Source organism: Haemaphysalis longicornis, unplaced genomic scaffold (assembly GCF_048455015.1).
Source record: "Haemaphysalis longicornis isolate Haplotype H1 unplaced genomic scaffold, Haemaphysalis longicornis Haplotype H1 scaffold_12, whole genome shotgun sequence".
Taxonomy (NCBI): Eukaryota; Metazoa; Arthropoda; class Arachnida; order Ixodida; family Ixodidae; genus Haemaphysalis; species Haemaphysalis longicornis.
Window position 1 is genome coordinate 63,684,611 of NW_027526225.1, and position 17,170 is coordinate 63,701,780.

Sequence of the window (17,170 nt, forward strand, 5' to 3'; positions counted from 1 at the left end):
GGTAATACAATTTTTGTCCCCACCCGATCACGTGAATATACGAAGAAAACGACGATGACAACGATTTCTTTTGTTGGCAGCATGGAGGTCGTGAAAGGCGGTGAATGATGACCAGGGGCTTAGCCAAGGGGTGCTTGTCAGAACAATCCCCTAAATTTTTTGAATGCTGCATTCCCTGGATCCCTCTTGTCAGGTTTGTTTTTCCCTCCCACTCTACACACCGCATTGATAAATTACAATGAAAAAAAAAAACGAAAATAAGAGCGTTGGTTTCTTGGCAAAAATGTTTCCTCCAAAATGGCTCCTAGCCCTTTGGCTTTATTAAAGAAGAAAAATGACACAGATATAAAATTGTTTGGGGCAGGCTCTCTTGCTATTTTTTTACTGATGGTAACACTTCCCGAAAAATATTTCTAACTACTCCATTGGTTGACAAGTATGAATTATGTTTTCAGATTTGGTTCGGAGCGGTTTGGATTCACGGCAAGAGTTTTTAGCTGAATCGCGGGACAGACAGACAGGAATACATACGGACAGATCAAATTTTTTTTGGGTTTAGGCAGGCCAAGAAAGGCTATCGTTTTTATATACTTGCCGCCTGTGAGAGCCACAAATGCGGGTAGCGGCAAAACACACGAGAACGAAAGTGAACACTCAACTTTGCCGCTTTCAAATTCGTACTCCAACGTAGTTACCGACGTCACAAACGTCACGACAACGGGAACGACGTCAGTTCTTGTTTCGATCTCGCGGCGCCACGTTTGCCGAACGGGGCGACACGAGATGTAAACATGGCGGACAGCGACGGGGGTAGTAACAGTAGTGAAGACAACAGCATGTATCCCCTGCACGAAAATGTGTTTATGGGCGATGTCCGCCGTGTTTCAGCGCTCCTCAGGACACACGACGTCGCGCGCAAGGACAAGCACGGTAAGGACTCTCCTAAACCCGGATGCAGTAGTCCCAGCGGCGCTGCTTTCATCCACGTCCATTGAACCAGCCATGGTTGAAAAGATGGATTTTTTTTTGTCTCCCCGATCGGCGTTGTAGCACCGACTTGTCGTTCTAGCTCAAAGAAGTTCCCACTGTTTCAAAATGTCACGAAAAGTACTCTGCTAGGGTGATAATAATTGTGAAGTTACGCGACGCACCGGGACATAACAGACGACCAAAATATCGTCTGCCAGTGGCAACGCCTGAGCGGACGTGGGATAGTCTGCCCGGACGACGTATCTAGTCCCGACACGGAATCATTCCTCTTATGATTCGTTTACGCTACGCTTATCTTGGCCCGAATTTCACTGTCGTTTCGGAATTGCGCTGTGGAACGCTGACATTTCCGCTTTTGAGTAGCCGACAATATCGGACACTCGAACGCGGCCTTGACGTAGGTAACGAACTTCTGACGGGAATTTTTCTGTGTAAAACCGGCGCCGCAGTGTTGTGAACGTATTCACGTATATACATAAGCTCGCTCAATAAACTAGTTATGTTGTTTTCTAACAGCTGTGTTCATTTTCATACGTCTGATTCTAGGGAATACGCCTCTTCACTTGGCCGTTATGCTGGGACAAAAAGGTACGTTTGGGCAATTTCTCGTTTCAGAGACGTCAGCCGTTGCGAAGCGCTGCTTTCGTTGCTCGCTGTGGTCCTTACGCAGACGTTGACGTACGATAAGAAGCGTTGTTTCTTCTTTCAGCGTTTTCTTGTCGAGAAAAAGAGCAAATGTTAGAAAACAAGACAATACTAAACTCACAAGCATGCGGCTGTTGATTTCTGTGACATCACACTGCACTTAGGTCCAGATCACCCTCTGACAGCGTGTTTCATATATCTTTTACAAAAAAAAAAAGCAATTTCTTTACTACAAGTTTCTGGCTTGCTTGCGGCACAGGCTTTTGCCGGAATAATGACGGGTCACACTAGTTCAGGGCGGTATCTAATAATTACATTTACTTACCTGCTTTGTGTGCACAACTTACATTTGTACTGTGTTTGGATTGAACCTTGTTTGTGCTGAGTGCCTGCTTGTGTATATGTGTGACATAAAGTTGCCCCTTTATGGAGTAATGATTGTACCCGAAGGATAGTATTAAAACAGGGGGATCACATATTGTTCGTGACAACACACTCTGACTGCTAGTAATGAGCAGAAGCAAGATCTATCACAATTGTGTTTAGTTGTGTCCACCCATTTATGTTTAAACATGATTGTAAACAGATCTCATTCCGAAGACAGGTGTCCCAAATTAAGTTCAATGTGTGTATGGCAAGAAATGAAAAGTAACTGAGGGGCTAGTTTCCACATACAGGAAAGTGAGTACACTGAATCTGAGAAGAAAAAAATGAAAGCAACTGAATCGGAAAAAACCACGAGAACAACGGAGAACTTATGTTATTTTGTCATGCCGATTTCGTATTTAGACCGTCTTTCAGTTTGTTCTCATTGTCTCTTCCCTTGGCCATCACCAGAATTTGTTCTCATTGTCTTTTCCCTTGGCCGTCACCAGAATGTGTCCAGCTGCTGCTAGCGCACAATGCTCCGGTCAAAGTGAAGAACAGCCAGGGCTGGAACTGTTTAGCCGAAGCAGTGAGCTACGGAGACCGCCAAACAAGTGAGTTCATTGTTCTTCGCTGCATTCTTGGGTTCATTGCACCCCGGGGTTTTCTGCAGTGCTTCTACACTAACACGTCTTTTGTGTTGTAGCAACTGTTGGGGCATTAGCTGCTACTTAGTATTGAAATTTCTCAACTAGGGTGCGTGATATCGAGAAAAATGTCACGAAAAAGATTGTACCGTAATGCAGGGTTTGTGAAACAGCTGCGCATATTGCACAGTTTTGATACAGACCGGTTTTCCTGCTCCAAGATTCTCCATAAACTTGAAAATTGCAAAAATTTCACCAAACTGCTCCAAACCAGTCTGAAAAACAATTTTGACACGCACGTCAGTTTGAGTGGGGAAAAATGTCCACTTGACAGTATAATTCTCGAGCACACCCAACGTGACACTGTTTCTAGCGGTTTGATTGATCAATCGGTCGAAAAAACGCGCATCAAGAAAAAAATGTCCCAGCTATAGTTTTTTTCCGACCTCACACTGGTGAGTTGCACGTGTTATATTCAGTGCGTTTCTGAAGTTTTCTCATCGAAAAGCATTGCGAAGTGCCGTAGAAAAATACTTACGTCAGCCGGGGCGACAAACTATTTGTGCAAAGTTGATGAAAAAACGGCAGTTTTCGGAGCGCCATATCTCCGGAACGGCACCACTGGGCACTGCCATCTAAAACATTGCGCCGTGCAAAGCAGCCGCTTGTTGTTCAGGCACTCAGTTCGTTTCACCGATCTCTACTCTGGTTTAGATTTAGTGGGAGGCTGGGTTTTAATTTAGTCGGATGATCTGTTTCAGGAAGTTGCGCGGCTCGAAAGACAGAGTTCATTGAAAACAACGTTGCAGCTGCATTTCCCCCTTTGTTCGTCCTTGTGAGGCGCAGTGCGTGCGTGAAGTAAACTTTTGGACTTATTGCGGCGTTATAAAACGCATTTGACAGCGAGCTCGCGAGCGGTGGGAATGGTAGAATCGACACGACAGAAGTTGGGGCACAGGCTACATCACTGCGAAATGTTCAAGAAGCGTCCAATAGCGGGACTGGTTATTATTGGACGGTAGCAATAATAATTTATCTCTCTGAAGTGATATTTATTGTCAAAAGCGAGTGGCTAACTAAGCATAGCAACATTACTCGAATTGATTGATTGATTATAAGGTTTAGTGTGCCGACGCTACACAAGCGATGAGGCGCGCCGTAGTGGAGGGCTCTGGATTAATTTTAACCACCTGGGGATCTGTAACAGGCACTGATATCTCGAACATACAGGCGTTTGCGCTTTTCGCCTCCATCAGAAAAGCGACCGCCACACTTACTCGAATTAAAATCTGGGATTGAATTGGGAGGGGGGCTGTTATTGGCACGACCGTCGCCTTGCTTTTCACAACTTTTGCCGTGGCTGTACACTTGTTCATAGAGCGCAGCCTGGGATTACAAAAATAATAATTTCAGCATTCAGATGATAATAAAAACGCCTACGGTTGCCGAGTTTTTCAGTTTGATATCTTCAACGGCACTCTATGCTGTCTAAATTAAAGCTTCTGAATTTAGAAAGTTTGTAAAAAGGTAGTGCAGCTCGTACCTTGTGATACTGTGTTAGAACAAAAACTTCCTCTGAATGCTGTTGCAGTGTTACGTACCTTCAAAAGTGAATTAACAGTGCACTTGTCACCCGACCAATAATTTTTTTTTTTGGCTCCGAAGATCTTAACTGGGGGACATGCTCCTCGAAGCGACTTTTTTTTTAATAATGAAGTTAGGAGGCCGAAATTTTCACAGCTTGTAAAGATTGAGCTCCTCTGGTCATATATGCAATCAGATTTCGAATAGCTGCTCCGGATAAAATGTTACCCAGCGTGACTTGCACAAAAATTGCTTTTTTGTGCACTTTTTTTTATAGTAAACATTTTTCCTGAAACTTTTAAAATAGCCTAGGTGGTTCCTTATGAACTGCAGAGTGCACAAATCTACCTGAAAAAGCCTCATATTCATTTTCCTCACCACAAAAAAAAAAATGACTGGTAGTGTGCCTTTCCTTAATCTGTTATTTTTGTTTTATGACCGTCAGAAATATCTAAGGACACAAATTGCGTAATGAACAAGATTTGTGCACTCTACGTGTCATAATGAACATCTGTGCAAAATTTCATCATGGTACAACAACTTTATAAGTGGGAAAATAAGTGTGCACAAACTCAAAAAACGGACAAAAACAACAAACTGAGAAAAACGCAATTGAAAGTTTATTTCTTTGGCAGATTCAGAAATTATTGCTCTAACAACATGAAACTTGGTGAGGATATAGTCTGAAATGTCCACATTGAGCTACTAAAACTAGAACGCTCCTGCTGCATAAATTGCACCCTCACGGTTCTTGCGGATGGAGTCCTCGGTACAGGCCCGTTTCACCAGGCTGTGGCGATGGGACCTAGCCTCAGCAGTCAGCCTGGCAGACATCTGCCTGATCCTCCACTGGTCACTTGCACTGCTTAGTCTAACCAGTTCTTCTGAAAGGAAGATTCCTAGTTCTTGGAGAACTTGCTCAAAGCTAGAGTGGCCCCTGTTGAACCACAACACCGTGAGAGCAGTGACCATCTCCACTACAGTGAACTGCAGGTTGTACAATACTGTCCCGCGCCAGATGCGCAGTGCTGCTTCTGTCTCCATGGATGAGTAGTCGACATTTTTTTCACACACAGGGGCATGAAAGGCTTGCCACACTTCCTCCTCTTGCTAATCAAGCTTTTGGGGGTGGCTGCAATCTTGACAGTAGTTGACAGCACCTCAAAATCCAGGCAGAAAGCAGTGTCGAGAGAAATGGCAGTGCCAACACAGTTTTGGCTTTTGTGTCCTCGTTTCTGCCAAGTACAATCAAACATCACACTGACGTCAGTCTGACCAGTTTGCAACGCAGTTACATGCCGTGCTTCAGCATGGTTGTCAGAGACGACTTTTGTGGCCGCGGCATGAACTTTCTTGGCAATGTTGTGGAACGTATTTTGGTGCAGTGGTTTTGGTAGACCAAGGACGGCGCAAAACCTGCGCAGCTGATCGTGTCCGATGCCAACCGCGCGTGCAGCGAGTACCGCTTTCACACTGATGGCGAAGCTATCACGGGGACTTCCACTGCAGAGTTCCGGGTTGCGGCCTCCGCGGCCGATGGCGGCAGCGCGCTGCGACGAGTAGATAGAAGAAACCACTCCTGCAGGGCACTCCACGTTTTCGCAATTGAGTTCCAGTACCGATGCGAGGTCTTTCCGCTTGTCTGCGACCTCAACTACCACGAGTTCGTACTTCCCGCACATCGCGCACAAGGTCACTCAGACCGTCGACTTCGTAGATAAACTGCGCTTGCACCACTTCCGTAGCCGACTGTCTCCCCGCTTTGGAAGGCTGAAACTTCTTCTCCGATGCGCTTACAAAGCTGATAGCGTCACTGATTAAGCCAGCCGCACTCGCAACGCTTGAAGGCGCATCGCCGTTAGGCCTCGCCGTGCCGGTTGTGCCGGCGTTGGCCGTAATCGTCGCAATGCCGCGCCGCTTCCGCTTTCCCTTGTACGGGCTTGAAGTCCGGGACTTCCGGCGATGAAAGTCATGCTTCTTCTCACCGTTCATGATTAACAAGACACGATAAGGAAATAGAAAAGATGCGCGAAGTAGCGAACGGAACGACGGAGGTGATGGCGGCTGCTCACAAGCGGCGAGAGCGAATCAGCGTTGCCAGATCGGAAAGGGGCTTCGGCACCAAATCCTGGCCGAAATTTCACCAGATTTCACCAGCACTAAAATATGGCTCCTATGAAGTATTTCCGGCTTTTTTACGTTTTTACAGCGAAAAATGAAAGCAGTATACCTTTCGTTGGTCGGAAAATTTCGTGGCGTAGCTATACTAGGGACCTTAGGCGTAAACACTCTGAGGCGACATTTTCTAGTTTCATTTTCTAATGTGGCGATCCTAGCGGCCCGGAGCCGCTGCGGGGGCGTGGGTTTCATTTTCCTTCAATCCTTCTCTCTCCACCTCACGGGGCCGCCGCATATGGGCCGGTGTTTACATATGGGCCGGTGGGCCAGCGCGGAAACCTTTTTGAATATATTTTCCGACAGACCCAAGGTGCTTCTCCGCTGCGGAGATGACTGTTTTTGTATCACCAAAAAAAAAAAAGAAAGACAGCAGACAACTTCCTGTTGCACCTCAATTCGATTGAATCAGCAATTCAGTCCACCATGGAAAGAGAGACAAACACAATTCCTCCTTGTTTTGACGAAGAGACAGGCAAATCAATTCAGCCTTAAAGTGGTAAACCTACCCATACCGAAGCTACCTACAATTTGATTCTTACCACCTAAATTCACACGCCATCTGTATTTTCGGCTTTCGACAAACGTAAAAAGGAAGAAAAAGCCGTCATCGCGGACCCGAAGACAAACGGCTACACCAGCAACTTTATTCACCGCGTCAAACGCCGTTTTCACCGATCGAGAAAGTGATTCATGACAAGAGGATGGAAGCGGTGCACTAAGGGCGGCCACCAACCAAGAAATTTCCTCTCCTTCAACGCCGCCAGTCAACAACCCTCTCCCTGCCCCCTCCCCACCTCCACCCCCTCCGCCGACGACAAATCCGTGCAACAACAAAGACCAAGAAGCGCTACCCCCTTTCCTCCTTTCCTCTATGGCCACCCTACAAGTGCCACAAGCATGGCGGAAACAATACTACAGTGCCTAGAATAACAATACTTTTCTCTTCTTTCCTCCATGGCCCCAAGCCTCAATGTCGAGAAAGTGGTGCCACCTGCAGATGAAAGACTACAAAACGGTGTAAATTTGACTAGTTCAAGTGACAAGCCATTTCTCAACATTTTTCACCAGTTTTCACCAGATAATGTCTGGTGTGGCCGTTCCGGTACATCAACACCAGTAGCCCCCAAATTTCACCAGATTTTTCCAATCTGGTGCCGAATTTCACCATCTGGCAACGCTGGAGCGAATGGCGGTCCCGATTTCGCGTCACGTGATTTAAATACCCAGTGGAAGCTCTCAAAACAAGCGGGAAGAAATTTTTTTTTTTATTTTTTACGTGTAGATACGAAGCTGGCGAGCGGTTTGATTGAGAGATGAAGGCTTTGTCTACCTCTCTCAAGTGACTGAAATGGCGGCCAGCCACGCTGCCGTGCAGCAAAACCTCTCAAAGATGGCCGAAATTCGGCTTGATTGCGCGATTTCTAGGCTCACAGCGAGTCAATACACGATTTTCGCTAAGTTCTCGTTCGTATTTCGTTTTCATTTTTTTTTCCATCAAAGAGGGATAGTACTGGAAAACATCATTGTTGACTGACGTCATTGTTAACATGACATTCGCAGTTTATCCTGCCGTACTTGAATGCACACAATCTTGAACTGTAACTATACCTACATCATGGAACGTTAACAGGAAGGGCACCCTAATCGATCGTGTCCAGCCTCACGATTGCATCAGGATTTCGTATCATTGAGGTTTCATTGAATGATCATTAGCCCCCAATCTGACTTTATGATCCATGATGTCAGTAATCAGGACATGCATAATAGTAAAAAAAGCTCTTGGCAAACCTTTTTATTCTTGGCAAAATTCCCAGTGTTTTTTTTTTTTTTTGTGTGTGTGTGTGTGGGCTTGGTTACCGTGAAAAATGGCCCGGAAATTGCTTTAAAAATGTTTCACAATTTAATTCTAAAATGCTCTATGATGTGATTTCTGCTCCAGTTGTGTCAAATATGTATACTGCTAGATTTCAAGTAATCTGAACTGAGCTCCCACCTTTGTGATCTATTCAAACAAAACTGACCACCCGAGCTCACAGTACAGTGGATACTCTACTCATATTTCTAAGTCGAGAACGCCAAAAAGGGGGGGGGGGGATATTTTAAATCCAGGAAAAGTCAACTGCACAATGTGCTCATTAAATGTTTGTTAACTCATTATTCTGTTTTCAGCGTTAATTGTTCATAAGTTTCGCGGAGGCTGGGATGAGAATACAAACATTTGTGCCTCGAAGCAATTTGAGGGCTTTGAATGCCATTCGCTTTGGGCAGTTGGCTTGAATGAGCTTGAAACACAGTTAACCAAATGCCGTTAAAAAACTCATTGGAGCAGCACAACAGTCGCATGTCAGTTGAATGACATTTGGTTATAAGGTATTTGAGATGCCAGCATAGCAGGGGTAGGTCTTGCTTCGCTACATCTTTTTCAAAACAGCCCTAATGAATCACAACACAGTGGATGTCTGAGCTGAAAGAGTTCTCTCTAAATGTCTGCTTTTTTTTTCCTTCTTTGACATTTTGCTGTGGTTTGTAAAACGTACGGCCCAACGTCTCACAGCAGTTGGCTCGAGCAGCTTCACAGGGGGTCAACAAGGTTCATTGACCAGAATTGCTGCTAGTATTTTCTTTTGAGATCACAGAGTCATCCTCTTGCTGTAGAAAAGGAAACCTTTATTTGGACATCTACACAACAATTGGAACTTCGTAGTGACAAAAAAGGAATTATGTTAACATTCAGTGATCACTGGGGATGGAGAAGAAAGTTCTCACCAGCAGTTCTATTCTTTCTTTCCGCTTCAGAATTTCGAACATTTTGGCCATAGTATGTTTTACGGCACAGAGGCCGCATTTTCTTTGTATTCATTCTTGCGTGTTAACTGACCTCAATCAATTATGTTGCAATGAAATTTACTTTAATTTTGCTCAGTTACTGGGTGCTTGCGTATCAAGTTGTCATTTTAATTTTTCACAGTACGATATTTTTACTCGTTTTTTTAATATTCCTGGCCAAAACACCACACTAGCTGTCGAAATTGGAAAAATTGGAAAGCATTCTTCATCTCTTGAGGGCCAAGGTTGTGGTCACGTTTGTATGTCTGGGGGAGGCAAAACACAAAAATGTTTGTCATAGACGCTGGGCAAAAGATCCCCAGGTGATCTAAATTACTCTGGAGCCCTCCACAATGGTGTGCCTCACAGCCTAAATGTAACTCGTTCACGTAAATCTAAACTCTAGCTGTACTCTGCTCCATTGTTTACTAGTTTACTGTGTCGTGTCGGCAGTCCTTTCCCTCCTGAGGAAACTCAAGCAGCAGTCGCGGGAGGCGATGGACTTCCGGCGGCCAGACCTCGTGCAAATCCTGAACCTCATGGGGGACTTCTACATGGAGCTCAAGTGGGACTTTCAGAGTTGGAGTGAGTCCTCGCGCCCTCCTGCGGTGGTTTTCGCATGCTGCATGCATGAGATTTTTAATGGAGTCTGTTGCAATTTGTAGAACGCGGCCTCCTCCCAATTAATCCTGTTTAATTCTTGTCCTCTGATGTAGGCATTAAAAAATATATCAAAAAATATTCGAGGACAAAACCTTCACCAACAAAGCTATCGCTGGTTTAAAACCAATTCAAAGTAAATAAAAAGGGCACTAGGCCAAAAAGTGTTTTTGAAAAAATCGAATTTGATTTGTTACAGCTGAAACAGGTGAACATGCATTTAGTACTTGCCTTTAGAGTAAACCGTTGTTATAACGAAGTGTTTTGGTACAGGAAACCGTCTTCATTTAAGTGGGTGTGATTTGCTCTCTATGCATGATTTTGAATAAAGCCTGAGCACGAGGATGCGGGTTCGACTCCCGGCTGCAGCAGCCACTTTTCTAATGTAGGCGAAAGCAAAAACGCCCGTGTGTACGAGACTTCGGTGTGCGTTAAAGATCCCCAGGTGGTCAAAATTTATCCGGAGTCCTCCACTACGGCGCGCCTTATTGCTTGTGTTGTGTCGGCGTGTTAAACCTCACAATCAACCAAATCAATCAATTTTGAATGAAGCAGTTTTATTGCCATGATTATTTACTGTACTTACGGAACATGCAGTGTAAGGTGTATTTTAATAACGGTGTTTTGGGAACTTCAAGGGGATATTTTTCACCTTGTGAAAGCTATTGGGGAGTAATTTTTCCCTGTTTTCCAGACTTTGTCAGATTCGAAATTCTTACATATTTAGCTGCAATTTTATAATCTGCGTTTTACGATCTATGAGGGTGCCAGTTTTCCCTGTCCCACAATTAGCTGTATGGTGAATAATTTGGTTATTTTGCAGGTTTCACTAGATTGTGAATCCTCACACTTTGACCTATGGCATTGACTACATTTTAAGAACTATAAATTTGCTATTATTTTTCCCCTGAAAGCGGACAGTTGACTGTCATGTTTTAAAGTTTTCTAAATTTTTGTGTAGCTGTACAATTTTATCCAATTTTTCTGTTCTCATGGGGCTCAATCTTAAAGCCAAGTTTCAACCACACCTAGTCATAGTGATTGTGACTATTTTTGAAGCGACAAATGGAAAAACGTAATGGCACAAGCACGCCTACGCCTGAGTCACAGCGCTTGTAATTTTGATTGTAAAGTGGATTTTTTAAAATTTCCATATTAAGCATTATGAATAGATTGGAGCTCGTCTTAAACTCGGAGTTTAGTAGCATAAGTAAGGCTTTCTCTGAAGTTTCTGTGTGCTGGGCTTATTGAATCAACATTTCATCAACAGAGCATTAAAAATATTTTATGTGGATGAACCATTTACTGTTCTTGCACTAACAACAGATAACAAACTCACTCGCTTTGTTTTTATCCGTGCTCAGTGCTTGACTCTGTCTCGTCTGCTTTTCTTTTTTTCTCTCTCTTTCCTGCAGTACCACTGGTGTCTAGGATACTGCCTTCCGACATCTGTAAAATTCACAAGAAAGGATCAAATATTAGGTTTGTAACTTTCCCCATACTTTCGGTCATCGCTGTTTACGGATGGCTCAACCCTAGTGGACAGAAGGCATTGCTTATCTATGGACAATGCTCCTAGATACGTTTCCATATCCTTCAGATAAAGAGGTAGTGTACAAAAATACCTGTCAGCTGCTCGGGGTATTTCTGTCGTGGCGGAAGTGTTGCTTGCTTATCAGATAGCGAGATGCTTTTGTGGATGCCACGTCGAAGCTCACAACTACCTCGATTGTTACTTTCGTTTCTCCATCAGGCCATTGTGTTGAAGCGCGTCCTTGCATCTACTTTCCGGTTTGTTATCGGGGCCAGATACTATGCGCTTTTGTTGGGGGTGCTAGTGGATTGTTTGGGATTTCTGCACAATTGTTTCAGCCTTATTTGGTTTCTCGTGGTGTGGAAGGCTTGTTGACTTTGTTTCGGGGGTCTTCCCAAAGCCCAAGGTTTGGGCTTGTGTTTCTGAAGCGGTGTGCAGTGTTAGTTTTCTTCACGTGCCTGTTTGCATGTGATTGCCGCGGTTGACATTGTTGGAGCTTGTTGCTGCGCTGCGAACACACGTGATGATAAATAGCATCATTTAAGGAATTGCTTTGTCACGAGAGCAAGTTTCCGTTTAGTCTTAATACTATGTGAAATTTTTCAATTTTTTAGAGCATGCAAATTATTTGTGAGGTAAATGTGCAAGACAGGAGTGAAGGCATGGTAAAAGGCGAAAAGTGGTGCAATTATTGCCTTAGGTTGAAGGGGCTTAGGGCGTGTGGCATTTTTATGACCTCATCTGGAAAGCCAAAAATTGTATATATCTGCGTTGCTCATTTTTAATCTTTGTCACGCTACCTACTGAATCAAGCTCTGTGACGTTACCTCTGCAATGAGCCTTAGATTTAAAAAAGAAGTACTGTAACAACGTCCCAGACAAAGTGAACAGATCCCACGTAAGTTATTTTTAACACAGACGAGTGCAGGAATCGTGGCAGTAAACAAGGGATATCTTGCTTCCCACAGGTCCGATATCAGACCCAAACCAGGAAATAAAATAGTAGGGTTTCACGGAGCTCATGCTTTAATAAGGGGTGTTTGATCAAAAACTTTATTTTTACAGTTATGATGATAAAAATTTGTGGGCATAGGTAGTTTTTTATTCTCATTGTAGATATAAAATTTGTTTTTGTGTGAAACAATTACATTGAAATCTATTTGGATTTTTATATTGGATTTTTTGGCAGCTTTGGAAAAAAACTGCTGGAGGGATGCAGCTGAACAACCAGTGAGAACTGTGCACAAATCAGGGAGTGCAATAAGATCAACATTATCATTCTATCCGGTCTGTAGCAGCAGTTACGACCGTTTGAAGCTTGGGCTTGGAAGGTGGGGACCAGAAAAACCGGCTTTGCCTTCCAGGCCCGAAGCTCGAACAGTCGTAACTTCTGCTACAGACCAGCTAGAATGATAATTTTAACCTTATTGCACTCCCTGATTTGTGCACAGTTCTCACTGGTGCCTTGTTCAGCTGCATCCCTCCAGCAGTACTTTTACAAAGGCTGTCAAGAAATCAAATATAAAAATCCAAATAAATCTGAATGTATTCGTTTTACGGAAAAACAAATTTTATATCGACAATCAGAATGAAATCTACATATGCCCCCCCCCCCCCCATTTTTATCATCATAACTGTAAAAATGAAGTCTTTGATCAAAGACCCATGTGCCTCCTTAAAGAAGCCCCTATTTGTTTTTCGCCTTGTCAAGCTTTTCATCCTCTTTAAAAGTGTTCTGCCAACTTGAAAAAAAAAAAGAAAGATGTCATTTGATAGGACATCTTTCTAATGAGGGCTTTTACACGTGTTGCAAAGTTCAGCTTTCTTCACTGCTTTGCCTAGAGAACAAAGATACTTCTGATGATTTTTCCACTATTGCACTTGAGTGTTGCAAACTAAGAAAAGGAACCCAAATGCTGACAAATTGTAAAATTCCGAACCGTCGTCTCTCCTTTCCATTGGTGGGGATATCCTCTGAATCGTCAACAATAATGTTGGGACAGTGCCTTGGCAATCGTTTGTAACGACGACAAAAGTTACCTGGCATTGTTTTACTCTCCCAAAATCAGCAGATTTGTCCTTCTATTGGGGAATCAGTAGACTATCGCCCCAAATCTACTGATCTTCCTCTTCTTGCCCTACAAGAAGCATCACGTACGCTAACTTTAACTTGGCGCCAAGAAGTAGCGTTTATGGGGAGAGATTAATGCAATTCGCGGGACTAAAAATCTGGAATAGTTCGCCCACTGAATTGAAGAATAATAGTGCGGTAAAATATAATACTATAATAATGTTCAACTATATAATATATAACTATAATAATGTGTAACTATATAATATATTACTACAATAATATATAACTATATAATAATATAATGCTAAATATAATACTGCGGTAAAATTAAAGAAGCAATTTTTAAGCAGTCTGTAACCATGTTTTCTTTTGTGGCAAAAACTTGTTATTTGTACAATCATACACCTGCGAATTTTGTAAACCTACTCCTTTTCTTTTCTTCTTAATTAATAAAACCCTTGATGGCTATCGGGTCTGTTGTATTTCAACTCTCATGTTTCTGGGTGCGTCCGCAAAGTGCTCTGCTGGAACTTTTCGATTGTATGCGTACATAAAGTTTTGTTTTTCTCTGATCCGATTGTTTAAGGAGAGAAAAAGATGTCTATGCTTTGTAATAGTGCGTGCTCATAATTACCTGTGGGTGGTATTTACCGTGTCTGTACACCTATAGCTGTACTATGTGTTATTGATATTTCCTGCCCCTGTCCATTACTTTCCTTATTGGGCCCTGTTCTAGTCTTTGGCTATGAGTCCAATCAGATTTGTAAACTTCATGTGACAAATGGTAGTAGACGTTCAATCAATCAATCAGTCAATCAATCAATCAACCAATCAATCAATCAATCAGCCGATCGATCTTGATTCCACTGCCGCAACTCATCTTCCAGGTTAGACACGACGCTTGTGGACTTCAACGACATGAAGTGGGAGCGCGGGGACATCACGTTCCTCTTCACGGGTAACGACAAGCCGTCCAAGTCGCTGACTGTGTTGGACAATGCCCAGAAGGTCTACCAGAACGTCCGCTATCAGGTAAACTGGGGCCACTGGCAACATTTTCACACGTTCCACTGGCCAAACTGGGGCGCAGGAAAGTGAAAAAACTTTTTTAACCCCCGCCAAGCCGTTGTATCGGGCTGGCAGGTGGAAGGAGCAAATGAGTACCGTATTTTTACACGTATAGCCTACACCAAAAATGCAAAAATTTCAGAGGTGAAGTAAAGGTGATATATGCGAGGTATTTCCTTTGGTGAAGCTTCACTGCAATGCGTGTTGGGCCGTGATGCCCCTACAGCAGTAATAGCGACTAAGCCACTGTTATCCCATTGACAGTGCTTATTTTGCACACGCACGGCTGAACAATATACCAACCTGAAAAAAATTATGCGGCAAGTCATTTAGTTAGTAGTCAGCTAAGTTCTTTTGCACAAACAAATGTGTGATGTTGCTTGAGTAGTAGTAGATTTGGTGCATCCTGTTACGTATAAAATATGCGGGCAATGTGCAGGAATATATATTTTTTAATTCGTCAACGGATGGTGGGGGTTGGGGCTATATGCAGGGGCGGGTTATACGCATGAAAATACGGTATTTGGATTATGCCTGCTGAAGGGGGTCAGCAGCTTTGCGAGGGTGATGGGTGCTCTAGCATCCCTTATGAAATCATTATGAAATCTCCTTTTAAAAGGATTCTCTGCTGCTAGCGATGGAGTCTGTGAAATATCGAAGGTCTGGGGAGACATAGGATTGCAGGATTTGTCAACAAATGTACCAGAAGGGTGGCAGTGCTGTCAAAATAGGTTGTAGCAAGGTCAAGCATGATGAAATTGGGATTTTGGCTCCTTCCCTGCTGCTGAGAAGCTGAAGGAAACTCAACGTAGTATTGTATTTAGAGCATTCTGGGACTTGTACAGTCATTGACGAATGAAACGCGATCATGAAATTAAAAACCAGAACACAGAAATAACGCGATTTCTGTCCACCCAAGTCAAATTGGCGGGTGGCTTAATTAGAGTGACAAAGTTGGGAAATCTGGCTTTCCAAATATACTAATAGATTGCCATTATTGGCCCTCAACGAACAGTATTTTCAATTTTGCGTGTTCCGAATCATATTTTCGTGTTCGCATTTCATTTGTTTATGACTGTACATTGGTTTGGGTGCTCTTATAAAAACAAAGGCAGAGGAGGCCTTCAAGTAAATTAGCTTGCCTTTACTCAAAGGTTATACCCCTGTCACACGGGCACTTTCACTCCGGATTGAAGCAAAGCGCGTTTGAATTTTTGAGCGCGCTCGCCGCTAGGGTTGCCACCTGCCCGGTTTTGGACTGGCCCAACCGATTTTTTAAGCAGCAGCAGGCTGGTTGCCGGTCCATACTTAAAATTGGCCGCCATTGGCCGGTTTTTTGGCCCTCGTGCCGTGATTATGTCCGTTTTGGCATTTTATGAGCGTCAATTCAACAACTAAGATGATAAATATGTGTCGACAAGCTGCGCAAAGACGCACGAGCAGAGAAAATATGCGGGCGAGCGTGCTGCCTGAGATGAAGGGGGACCTAAGATAGGAACAAAACAACGAAATGCCGCCGCCGTGGTCTGTAATTGTGGTTACTTTTCAGTAAAGCACATACAGAGCAATAACCAAGCTCTCAATCACTTTCAGTACAAATGTTATGTTGATTTCTCTCTAAGAAAATGCTACGATAAATGGCGCCGCATGTCAAAAACGTGGCGTCTTTTTTAAACACAAATTCAATATTCTATATACTACTCCCCTCTCCCCTCTGAAGGGCCGGTTTTTTCCTCTGGGAAAGGTGGCAACCCTACTCGCCGCACCGCTGGTGCTACACGGCACATTTGAATCCCGATTGAGAAGTTGCACTAGTTGCACTCACAAACGCCAAATGGTGCCAAAAATGCGCTTCGCAGCCGGCACCTGGTAACTTTGCGTGGTCGTAGATATACGTAACTATATGAATGTTACTGCACACTAATTTGGGAAACGTTATTTGATACAATTTGTGGCATTAGTTGAAGTTGTCAACTTCTGTGCCATTAGTGAGCGGACACGAGAGTATCACCGCTTTCGTCCGATCACGCTTAAAAACCTCAATGGCGCTTGAGAAACGAGGATTGAGTTCGAGCGGGATCGAGCCTCATCGCGATTAAAACTGCCGTGTAGCAGCGCCCAATCTGGATTGAGTCAATCGCGATATAAAGTGCCCATGTGACAGGGGTATTAGTGCATCTCCCTGTATTTACTTCCTTCTCTCTGCTTCTAGCCCGGCCATGCGGGTGCGGTGTTTTCATGCATGCCTGCCTCAGCCGTTAAGCATTCGGCTGTTAGCCTAGCCTGCTCTTGTTCGTCCCCTGTTTTTACATGCCGTTCCCTCCCAAGCAAGGCCTCCTCTGCTAGACTACTAACAAGGGGCCTGAGCACACTAGCAGAGACGTTTGTTGCCCCTTGAGCGTGAGCCTGAGCCCGTCTTCCTTCCCTGCCTCCTCCTGTGACTGTCCTCAGGACACGGAGAGCGAGATCGAGGAGGAGGTGGACATCCTGATGAGCAGCGACATCGTGGCCGGCCAGATCTCCACCAAGGCGCTCACCTTCCACCGGGCGCAGTCCGGGTGGCTCATGCGGGAGGACAAGACGGTGAGCGTTGCACTG

General features: G+C 44.0%; 1 protein-coding gene across 1 annotated transcript in view; it reads left to right on the forward strand.

Annotated features, from left to right (window-relative positions):
- Positions 1-756: 756 nt before the first annotated feature.
- The window catches only part of LOC144162756 (ankyrin repeat domain-containing protein 13C), a 41,046-nt gene continuing 24,632 nt past the window's right edge, over positions 757-17,170 (forward strand). Inside the window, exons 1-7 of the mRNA XM_077693402.1 lie at positions 757-930; positions 1,537-1,578; positions 2,511-2,615; positions 9,690-9,821; positions 11,312-11,378; positions 14,392-14,536; positions 17,024-17,155. Of these exons, the coding sequence (XP_077549528.1) occupies positions 792-930; positions 1,537-1,578; positions 2,511-2,615; positions 9,690-9,821; positions 11,312-11,378; positions 14,392-14,536; positions 17,024-17,155 (762 nt within the window). The 5' untranslated portion in view covers positions 757-791. The remainder of the gene's footprint in view (positions 931-1,536; positions 1,579-2,510; positions 2,616-9,689; positions 9,822-11,311; positions 11,379-14,391; positions 14,537-17,023; positions 17,156-17,170) is intronic.